The sequence below is a fragment of the Phaethon lepturus genome, unplaced genomic scaffold (assembly GCF_000687285.1).
Source record: "Phaethon lepturus isolate BGI_N335 unplaced genomic scaffold, ASM68728v1 scaffold14746, whole genome shotgun sequence".
Taxonomy (NCBI): Eukaryota; Metazoa; Chordata; class Aves; order Phaethontiformes; family Phaethontidae; genus Phaethon; species Phaethon lepturus.
The window spans coordinates 104,301-116,320 of NW_010545688.1; the positions used below are offsets into that span (position 1 = coordinate 104,301).

Here is a 12,020-nt window from a genome sequence, read left to right on the forward strand (position 1 = left end):
TATTGGACAAAACCCACTCATGTCAGGATTTGGGGTGCCTCCTAAGTGTGTTACACTGATTATGAACTTACCTCTGTTTGCCTTCACCTAACAGAGTTAAGTATATATTGGTTATTGTCTTTCTCAGTTTGCACTTCAAACCAAAATCCTGGTGCTAGATTTACCTGAGTTGGGTTGGAAATCAACAGCTATGATGACCATAGGTTAGGCTTCAGCCAAATATCCAGTGTCCTGGGAGGACTTGTTCAAAGTATGCTAAGCCTGCTTTCCTGCTGTTCCCTTGCATAGTCTACGTGAACACGCCCTGCCGCCTCATTTCTAGTTACAGTGTAAGATAGAAGCTTATGTTATTGGTAAGAAATGAAATCTTGTATAAGAGCGGTCTTGCTGGGACTCAAAATGCCTGGCAACAATCTCAGGCCAAATTCTCTTTTATTGCCCCTCCTCTGCCCAGAGTGGCAGCAGTTTGCAGATCTGCAACCAAAGGGGTTTGCCAAGAACTCGCATAGACTTCTCCCTGCTCCCTATTCTACAGACGAGGTGTCTTTCAAAAAAAATTACAGTCCTTGGGGTGACTCTCAAAAGGCAGGGATCTCCTGGGACTTCCCCAGATAAATCCAAACATCCACACTAAATGCATCTCAGGGTGTTACTAGGACTTTCAGTTAGTCAAAATTGAAGGTCTAAGGCTGGTACAAAGTACAGTGTAAGTTCATGCTGGCAATAACCTCCTGCAAGTGAAGTATGGACAGACCTCCCTGTCTGTAATGCAGTTCTGTTCCATCCAAGGTCAGGAGGCAGAAAGTGATCTTTCAACAGTGCTATCAATGAGATGTCTTGGTGTGAATAGGCTAAAAAAGCTGTTTAAGAGCCCGGCCTTGCAGCTGGCATCACCCACACTTGCACTCAGCCTCCTTGCAGCCATGGGGCATGGCAGCAGCTGCAGCTAGAGGAATGAAGGGCAGAGTCCAAACAAAGACACAAACTAGACTGACCAAGAAAAATTTTCAGTGCCTTTAAACTCCAGTGTGATTTTTTCATAGTGTTCTATGAAAGTCTGCTGGGGCGGCTAGTCCTCCCACAGCCCAAAGTGCTAAAAGCGCGGTTAAATCTAAAGCCAAGAACGCTAAACCTCCCACCTCCCCCAGCCCTTCTCCTCCCACATCCCAGCCCACCCCTCTCCCTAAAGAAGAGACCCCCATGCATATTCTTGGCCTATATCATTATGAATTTTCTACAAATTAGAGACAGATCAGAAAAAAGAGAGAGTGGAGGGGTGAGGGGAAGGGCCGCAGGAGTGAATAGTGGTATCAGTTCCTCTTCCCCCACCCCCCACTAAAATTGAACACCTGTACAATGCAGTTCCACTATGGTCTCAGTATAATGTCCACATGCACAGGCTTAAAGCTAAAAACCCTTTGTCATCTGAAGAATTAAAAAGTCCAAATGCTGTGAGCTCTCCTCTCTTTTTAGACATAGATATACATCGGTGTCCTCAATTCAACCATTTACATATGTAGGGATTTCTTTTGTGCTCTGGGGCTCAGCAGCTGTGGAAAAACTTCCTGTGGCAAAGAAAGAACAAAATAAAAGAGTCAGTAAATATCAAGTGCGTTTAGCCAAGGAAGATGTTTGAAGGTATCACCTTGCTGGCCTTTGGGATTCAACCGTTCCAGACTGACACGTTCTTCCCAGAAATGTTTTCTTGTCATTCAAAACACTGAAGGTGATGTCCTGTTCTTTTGCTAATAAAGATGATTCACCCATGTTGAACAGAAGAGGGAAAGGCTAGAGCAGAGGGGTGGAGGGAAGGAGGGGTTGAGGTCCTCAAGGAAATGTGTAACTCATTTGCAATGATAAAGTGTTGCAGATTTCATAAATAACTTTAAGGTTTGCATTTGCAAACGAGGACCCTAACAACTCACATCCAGAATATAGCAACTGTGGGTTTTTTGCTGCCAGAGTTTGGAAAGAAAATTAAATGATCCAGGGCCATTCACTCAGATTCCTCCAAGGAAGGATCCCTAAACGTTAGTCAAAGGGGTTGAAAAAAAAATGGCTTTTGAACAAGCATACAAAAGAGAAACACCCAATTACAGTCTTGTTTTGTTTTCCTAAAAGAAAGAAAACTCATTAAAAAAAAGAAATTGCTGATTTCCAGAAACAGATGAGGTGGCTGTATAGGAGAGTGAAGAGCCTTTGCACTTTCTATTCTGTCCACATCTAGGTCCAGACCTTTTCATTTTGTCAATGAGCTCTGATTCAGTTTCCTCATTCATCTTACCGACAGGATGGAAAAACATTCTTACGAAGTTTGTTGGAGTGATACCTTTTGATAGAGAATTGAGTCCATGTATCCCATACATGTACCTTTTGTGCTCGCTAGTGCAGTTACAGGTGCAAACCAAGGAGATATAAAAGGCCAGTTTCTGGTTCAATACAGTGTCCAGTAGCACAGCTGAGAAACACATAAAATGCGTGAAAAAAATTTGTAGAAAGCCAGAAATGCTATAGTTGCACCAAACTAAAACCTACCCCCAAAACTGGCTTTTGACTGCTCTTATCCTAGAGGCTTCAAGGGTTTAGTTTCCAACATCAGCAAAAGCAGTTTTGAATAGAGTGAGCAGGTGACTGACTCTTGCCGCTTCAGTCCGAGTGACCTGTGAAAACATGTGTTTCCCTGCCCCTGGAACAGCATGAACCATGACCATTACATTCTTTTACAAAGGGGAAGCTCAAAGCCCATGTAACTTTAGAAAGAGAGTTCCTGACCTGAAATTGGGTGTTTCTCCCTTAGCATCTAACATCAATTTTGCCTTGGTGGCTTCTGGGGGAAAAAGAAAAAAAAAAAAGAAAAAAGAAAAAGAAAAAAAAACCCAACCAAATAAAAAAAAGAATTGTTAAAGTTTAGGACCCACCGCTCCGGGTCTTGGCTTGAAACCTCTTGGTGATCCACAAGCCTTTTGGAAGTCCTCTGTCCAGACTACCTTGGTTGCATTTCCTTTCCTTGGGTTCTGGACTGTGGCCTGGGGTTGCTCTGTATGGGGAACACCACATGGGAAGGTTGGTCCCCTCACTCCATCCTGTGTTCTAAGCAGGGATGTCCAGGTCTGCTGATGAATAACTGCTTAAAAGCTTTTATAGCTACCAGATATCTCCTTAGCGAACAGGTGAGGAGAGATCAATATTGATTGCAGTGGGGCTTCCAGCTTAGACATGAGTTCCATCAAGAGACTTTCTTCTTTTTCCTCCCAGGTTGTTTCACAGGCCACAATCTTAGCACATCACATTCCCTCCTTTAATCGCCCTTCCCCTTGCTCCCTCTCTGCAGAAGCTATGACTCCAAGCCTGCTTCAGCAAATACTCACATACATTTTAGGGACAACCTCAGGTGGGATCTAAGGTTTAGTTAGGCTGACGAAATTGTGCAAATAAGGGATCTCAGTTATGACTATACTTCACTCCTGTCTAAGTCAAAACATCTATAAACTTTAATTCCTCTAAAATAGGTCCATGTCCTTATTTGCAGGGGTCCTGTACTGTACCTCTGGTCCGGGCCTGCAGAATTGTCACCTCAGAAGCAAAGCTGAGCAATGCCCGTGCAATGCCTGAACGATGCTGGCTTTAGCAGAACATGTCCCCAGGCTGAAACCTCCCTGCTCCGTCCCAACACTTTTACTGTAGTCAGGGTAACAGAAAACATAGAAGCATGAACAAATGTGTGACTGATCCCAGTATACCCACTTCAAGTCTATTCACTTTAGGTCCTGTGAAAGCCTGCTTTGCAAATTTTCAAGCACAGAGACCTGTGGGAGCAATCAGCCTGAGGTCAAACCCAGCAGTCCAGTGCAGAGATCCCAGGTTTTGCTCAATTTCCCTGGGAATCAGCCGGGTTAGCATTGCTGCTGGCAACAACGTCTGGCATAGCACAAAGGCCACAGAAGTCAAAGCATCAAGGAATATTTAGCTTTTGGATCTGACTTACCGAATCACCTGCTCACCTCCATGTTCCAAGTAAGAGTGGCTGAAGTTCTCCTGGATGTGGGGTTTAGCCCCGCAACTATATCAGCCCCAGCAAAATAAATTAAATTGCCTTATAGAGCAAGTTAAGTGCCGGCAGGATTTTTGAAAAGGGAAGGGGATCTACACAGAGCAACTAGGAGAAGGAAAAAGCCTAAAGTTGTTCCCCTCCCTTTCAACACATGGCAGTGAGAGAGAGGGAAGTGTTAGCAAGGTTTCCTGTAGCAAAACTAATGCTGCAGCAGAAGAGGATGGGAGGAGGAGTGTGCAGGAATATGGGAAGGGGGGAGGCTGAGAAAAGGGTTAGCCAATTGTAAGTCAGAGTCTGACCAGCTGCGGGATGCTGCAAGTTATTTACCTATGGGCTGGACTTCCAACTTCTCATCTACTAGTTGCTCAGGGCTCATCAGCTCACTTTGAGGGACATTAGGTATGCTTTCCCTCTGACTGACTGGACTGACCATCTCTTGATCTTTTTCATTCTGCATCTGTGCATATATATTAAGGCCAGGAATCTTCCTAAAACATTAACAGAAACCATCATTGTGGGGTACTCTGGCAGATGATGTAGTATCAGCTTTTACAAACCAAGAAAAAAATCACTGCGAAAAAGAAAACCCAGCAAAACAAAACCCAAACATCTCAGTGCAAGGCAGCAATGGGAAGAAGGAAATGGCTCAGGGAGCGTCATACCTTTTGAACTTGTAGATTACAAACACAGCTAGTCCCACAAAAACAACAGAGAGAAGCATCAGCATAGCTGAACCACTGTGACTGGGCGTGAGGTCCACCAGGGGAGCTGCAAGAGAGGGGGAGAAGGTTAGAGCTGCCCCCAGCCTGGAGTGAAAGTTGCTCCCTCCAGAAACATCGTTCATTCTCTCCTTATTGCACTTGTAGCAGGCCTCATCCATCCACACACCTTCAGGGCTTCTCTCCCTTTCCAATCCACCTGGGAAGAAACCTAGGTTCAGACCTACCCCTTGATGTGAAGTCCCACAGCTTTCTACTTAGAGGCCTCTCTTCTCTGACCTGTTGGAGGACTGCCTGAAACATACTCTCTCACATTGCAGATAATTACGTAAGGTAGTTGTAAATGAAGTCACTTGGGTGACTGGTATTTTCTGGATGATACTGGAGCTACCCACAGGCTAACTTGTCACGTTGACTTTCTATTTTGCTTAGAGCTAGTTTGGGTAGCTCCCAATGTGTAGTGAATAATGAGAAACTGGCTCCTCAATTTTACTGAAGCAATGATGTTCACCAAATGTATTGTTGTCTGCTCAGTCCTGTTCCTTCCTGACGAGAAGTGCAGTGCTCTTCACAGACATCAGCATCCATGCCTGATCATGGCAAGCTGTTCTCACACCTTTGGCATTTTCAGTTTCTTCCTTTACCCCTCTCCTACTCTTCAAGGGTTTAGTTTGCACTACCCAGCTTTTAGCTTTCCCCTGGTGCCCTGCTCTCTCTCCCACAAGTCTTCCATGTACACTGGTTCAAGAAAAAAAAAGACACCAAACCCAACCCTAATCAAACAAAAAGTCTCTCTGTGCTTCTCCTCAGAGTTTTGCTCACCACCTTTTCATAGTCCCTTGCCAAATAAGGCCACACAAAACAGCCAGAAGTGTGGCTTTCCCAGAAATACAAGGTAAATTGTATTAAACAGAGTTTCTTTCACTCATACACACTCACAAACAGAAAGGCAACTAGCATCCAAAAAGGGACACACATAGGTCCAGTAGGCTCAGTTGTTCATGCAGACACTAATAAAACATACTGTAGTCAGACATGCAGCTGTAGCTGTGCCATTACACAAGCTAACCACGCAGCTGATATATCCTTACTGACCACCTCTATCTGGCATTACACACAGAATAAGGTGTAGGTAGTGCCTTCCTCTGCAAGGCAGTGAAAATTAACTTGAACTGCTGCCATACACATCCTCTTCCCCTCATCCTTCTTCACATGCACCGAACAGATCCATCCTAAATCAGAGCCAGAAGACAGAAGAAATCACGCACATGCAAGCAAATACTTACTCAGGCAGACACATCACATGCACACACATTTTCAGCTGTCACAACCAGCCTGATAAAGCCAAAATTTACAAAGAGAAGTGGCAAAACTTCTCCTTCCCACATCACGTAGGCTATCCTCAGGAAGGTGAGGCACCAGGATGAAATGATCCGTTGTTATGAATTCCTCACACATCTCCACTCTGTCCCCTTTGCGTCTGTACTTTGTGGGTCTCTGCAGTTCTGTGGGATGACAAAGCAGCTCTCCAACTGATTCAGGCTCAGCATCAGTCAATGTTCTTGTTATAATGCTGCACTGAGAGTCTGGCAATAAACAGCTATTTAACTGCTTTGTGAGGAATTTTGGCATATTTTACTCTGCCTTAGAGCTGAGGTTGTTGCCTGTTAAGTTGGGGACATTTTATTTTTTCTTTCGTGAGAAGAAGGAATGAACATGATGACTGGATTGCAATCTGTTGTCCGTCATTGCCATAAATTAATCCTCCCTCCAGTGTCGCTTGAACAAAGAAGATGGAGGTGTGCAATGTGCTTAGCCCAACGCCTGTCATTCTTCTGTGCCGCACGGAATGCACATGCTCACATGCAACACACACACACACAGAAGCACATTTCTACAGGTTCTGCTTGAATATCCACACCGAGCTAGTTTAGATACCTGCACTTTTGTTCCCTGCAGCTCCTCTGCTGCAGAAATTTCTGCTGTGCTTGACCAGGCACACACAGAGGGAGGCACATACATGTGCACTGAGGCATGGAAACATAAATGTAGGCATATGTATACATATGTGTGCACTTGCACAAACACGTGCTGAGCTTTGTGGTTCAGTCAGCTATAGCCCATAGCTGCCCAGAGTCCAGCACAGAGTCACAGTAAAAAGGCTGGGAAAGAAGGGATACCAGAGACCAGAGCAGCACCTCTGGGCCATGTTCATCCCCCTGGATTGTGTCTTCTAGAGATTGCTTCTGGTGCTGGCTTGTGTTCCAGGTTTTCCTGCTTTATTTTATTTAATTTTTTTAATAAAAGCTTGGATTTCAAAAAGACAATTCTTATTCTTCCTTGACAACCAAAACAATAGTTTCCAGAAGCAAAAGTAAATCTCTCTTTCGGCACTTTGACAAATTCTAAAATATTTCCAAGTTTTGATGTCATGAAATTGGACTGTCTATTTATTTGGGAACTGACTCATGACCTCTGCAGCATGATAAGGAGCCATATTCCCTCAAAGACCTCACAGTGGCTGCTCTCTTGGCTTTTTAATATCTAGTTTGGCAGTCCAGGCTCATTTTGTGTTCTTACTGAATCATATTTCTGTAAGAGACAAAACCCTATAGTGTTCCTGTATGATATTGTGAAGCCAGTTTCAGCAATCACTCACATCTCCCAGTGACTTCAAAGAGAAGTACAAAAAAAGCCTACCTTGCAGGACAAATGAGTGTTCCTATCTATTATGTACAAAAAGTACTCATTCCTAGTGTGTGCATAAATACAAATAAAAATGCACATTTTTGGCAAGCACAAAGATCACGTATTGACACAGCATGTCTGAGCCGAGCACCCTCTGCTTCAGCCTGAGCTGGCAAGAAACAGGCCAGAACGTGCCCGGAGGCCATATCGCTATTTAGCATGGCAGTATGCCACACTGATAGACTCTGCCTTTTGGTTCATGCAGGGCAGCAGACAAGATTTAGTATCCCAGAAAAGTGCTACAGTACCTCCACTATCTGGCTTTGGGACTGGAGCTACCCAGCTTTTAGCCAGCTGTGAGCATGGATGCAGTAGTTGGGGACCCTGTGCACTCCCTCAGACAGAGATGCCCAGAATTCCTCTCCAAGAAGCTGCAGAAGGCTCCTACATACAGCACAAAGCTTGGATTCAAGTTCATCTTGTATTAAAGGCAGGGCTGGAGATGTGATTTTAAGTGCCATCTGTTTCCGCTACATAATATCAGGAATGTTCCTTTGGTAGCAAGAGGTAAAAATGAGTCTTTCCCAGGAATATCTAATGTGATACTAACTCTAATTTATTGGAAAAATTCTAGAGGATATTAAGGGCCAGAGAATTCCTTTCTAAACGTTCATTTGGGATTTGATCTTGACTTTAATGAAAATTGAACAAAATGGAAAACAGTCGTGTGTACTGGCAGAGTAAGTGCACACAAAAAAATTACAAAAATTATGAACAATTGCAGGTAACTCCACGTTTAAAGCTCACACTAAGATGATTTCATATAACCTTCTTTTCTGACACGGGCACTGAGCAAGTACATTGAGTATCACCGGTCATTGTTGAAAATTTAGGCCAAGGATTGCTTCCCTTATAACAACTATGATGTAAAATGTGTATTAATTTAAGTCTTAAATGTAAAGTCATGCAATTCTTCTGTGTCGTATGACTATTACTTTTTTTTTTTTTTTTTTTTTTTACAATCTACAGAAGAAAAAATAGTCAAACTGACTTCTCAAGATGTTGTGGGTTTTTTTCTGTAGAGCTTAATCAGCTGTGGTGTATCTCTGCTTTTTTATGCTTTTGGTTCTAACATGTCTAAAAGTAAGCATCTGATCATCTGTGCTACAGCTAATGGAAAGCAGAAACATGCAGCAATATTCCCAGGGCAGATATTAGAAAGTTCTGCTTAGGAAAAATTAAATATTGCAAATACTAAGGTTTTCTTCTGGTGGGATTTAAATGTAGTTGCATTACACCCTTTCTTAACAGCTTCTTTCTCCTTCCGTTATGGACAAGGCACCACATGGACTCACACCAGCCTGGGCAGACCTGTTTGTACCATAAAATTTGGTTCAAGTGAACTCAGGCATTTTGTTTGCAAGCTAGCAAAAGAAGCTGACACCAACTGATCAGAATTATCAGCAGCTCCTGGAGAAAAGGAATCCCTAAGACTCCTGAGCACAGATTTGTCTGTCCCATCTCTTGTAATAGTTAAATAGGGCCTGTGCTGTCAAATGAGAGTTTAGCACACATAGACACATATAATTAAATATGGAGAGAGTTCATTTTGAGATAGGATTAGTTAAAGTCCAAACTGCCTAATCTTGTGTGTGTGCATATGTAAATTGATTCTAGTCTTTCAGACTGCTGAACAACGCTTAGTTGCTTTGAATGTTTGTAGACTCTAGAATATCTGAATATATCAAACGCTCGCTGGTAAGCTTTGCACTATGTGATCCAGGCTGAATACTCCATGGTGCTGCTTAGCTGTTGAATATTTCAGAGGCAGCCAAGAAGTACACATCTCTCCTACCAGTTATAGTGCACTGACAACAACAACAGCAAGTTCTTGCACATAAGTAAAAAAATGGATAAGCTCTAAAGGCAAATGCCTGATACAGCTGATAGCACGCTACCACCATCAAGGAATATACTGCTCGCTGTGCTACAGAGCAACAGAGAAGATGTACACAGAAAGAGGATACTGACCTGCTGTTAAATGGGCAGCATGGACAAGGATTTGAACCCCTGGCTTCAACTCAAAATGGACCAGGTTTTGGTTCAGTTTCTGGATCAGTGTTTCTGAAATCTGGAAAAAAAGGAGAAAATAAGATATTCATTTGTTTCCTGATCATTGGTTTAGATTGACAACAGGTGGGGAGAAAATGGAGCTGCACGCAGAGCAAAGATTTTGCAGAGACACCAGAATTTCCGAGCACAGTTTCCTGTCATCTTATAAAGAGAGGGTTTGTGGCAGCTGAACACTTCTATGTTCTGTACTATGTCCAGAGTGGTTTGTATATGGTTAGCAACAATTAATATCAACAAGTTGCCATCACATCTCTCTAGGAGCTGTCCAGCAGCAAAAGGGAACTGAGTCCCAAAGGAACATTACACTCCTGTGTGTAAGTGTCTGCAGGACCAGCCAGCAACAACACATCAATGAACTCTGTTTACTATTCAAGCAAAGAGAAGCATTTCTATTGTTAACACTTATTTGCTCATAACAAATAACTTTTTGCCCATTAAGTGGCCAGCTATATGAACTTAGAGTATAACATGTGATATGCGTGAATCAAAATTAAATTTAAGTCCTTACCCTAGCTTGCACTGAAAAGTCCTAAAACCAAATTTCATTTCATCCAGCTCTGAGTTTCAAGCCAGCTGCTCCCTAATCCTTAAGTAGGTACCAGAACCAGCTTGAATCTGAAAGTGTTTACTGACTACAGAGTGTGGCTTAAACAAAACGCGTGTTCCATCTATTCTTATGGGTTACACACAGAGAGAACATGCTCTTATATTGTCTCTTTCATAGGAGAGACATTCCACAAAGCTTTTAGATGACTAGATTATCTTGCCATAACTTTGACGACAACAATAGAGCTCTAGCAGAAATAAAACAGGCTATTCCTCCTTAAAGGGCACAACAGAAAAGATGAGCATTTGCTGAGATAAGATGCCATGAAATCTGTATTTGTACAGTGAAGAAGCCAAGCTTTGGTCCAATCTGTTGGTAAACATTTATTTTTTTAAGTCAGTTTGTCAAAATATGCACAGAGCTACTTTCTCCATATCACTCTTCATTATATCCAAGAAGTTCGAGGCATGTTGCCATTAAAAGCAAAAAATCAGATAGATTAATAAAAGAATGGAAGCCTATAGACATGGTGAAGATAGTTTGTTGTGTGTCTTTCATAAGTTCATTTGTTAGACGTTTCATGTATTTTACATTTTCTTACAGCAGTGAGCAACTTTCCAGTTGAACATAGCCACTGTTCTGCATGTTGGTTTATTAGGGAGAAGTGGTTGGAAAACTGCAAAGAAACACCCCCACTTCACAACCCTTAATATGCAGTTGCTGAGAACAATGTGTTTTTATAGTCATACCAAGATCAAGAGGAACCATATTCTAGTGCTCACCACTTAATTTAATTTGTTTTAAATAAATCCTTATCCCTTCTTGAAGATTAATGAAAAATTGTCAGAAAAAAAGAACATTCCAATAATTTTTACACCATCTTTTTCATGTTCTTAATTTTTGTCTGGTTGAGTTATTTCAGTAAATGTTACCCAGATATGATTAGATGTTCCTTGGCTATCATTCATCACAGTATGAGATTTATCTGCCTCTTTTATTTTTTTAACATTCTTAATGGTTCTTTCAATACTCTTGGCTTGTACACTTCATTTCTGGCTGCTGAGCATTTGAATAGGTGCCTTTGATCCAATATCAATTTGGCAATAACTCTTACAGGCATTTTATTTATATTTTTAATATATCTCTTTAAAGTTTACAATTTTTTTATGGATGCCAGAATGAGCAGTAAATATATTTCTTCCAATAGCAAGAAAAAATACCACCTGCTTACAAAGAGCCATCTGCTGAGCTCAGAGCAGCAGGGATGGTGACACAAAGATGTGCAGTACATAAAGAAAGCCTGGGAAGCAAATTATATCCCTCTTTAAGAATTTGAGCATATTAATAACCAAGATTGACAACTATAAAGAGTGCTTCATCTCTAAAACTGGAACAACAGAGACAGATTGATATGCTGTAAACCAGGTACATTAATGGCTCATGGAAATAGCAGGATAAATATAATCCTGGCCACTTCTAGTCCCAAACATGACCTATCAACTCTCCTCCATACCCCTGCAGGAATTATCTTCCTTAGTGCCCTGAGATGCTGATGCTGCTGGGGCAGCTAAGCCTATGAAAAAAAGCAACCACAAGACAGTAAACTGAAGAAAAGAGCCAACCACATTGTGCCATTCCTCTTCAACCCATTATGAAAGCTGCACAAAATAGTCAGGGTAACAGCAGAGGTAAAAAACATACATGATGCCTTCTATACAAAAAGAGGCTTAATGTGATGCATAACTCAGCATACAGTTAACAAGTGTTGCTATCTAGTATTGGAGAATGGTTTCACCACGGATTTGGGCAAGAAATGGAAGAAAAGGAGAACCTCGAGAAAGTCAGTATGAGAACAGACCAGAGACGTGAAGGAACACTGAGA

At 42.1% G+C, this 12,020-nt stretch overlaps 1 protein-coding gene across 1 annotated transcript; it reads right to left on the reverse strand.

The window, feature by feature from the left end:
• Window positions 1–1,212: 1,212 nt before the first annotated feature.
• Window positions 1,213–9,589, reverse strand: LOC104622301 (VPS10 domain-containing receptor SorCS3-like; the record flags this gene model as incomplete). Its single annotated transcript, XM_010289041.1, has 5 exons — window positions 1,213–1,565; window positions 2,919–3,037; window positions 4,379–4,539; window positions 4,714–4,819; window positions 9,490–9,589. Coding segments are annotated over 5 exons (543 nt in total), but the record flags the coding sequence as incomplete, so codon positions are not given.
• Between the last annotated feature and the right edge of the window lie 2,431 nt (window positions 9,590–12,020).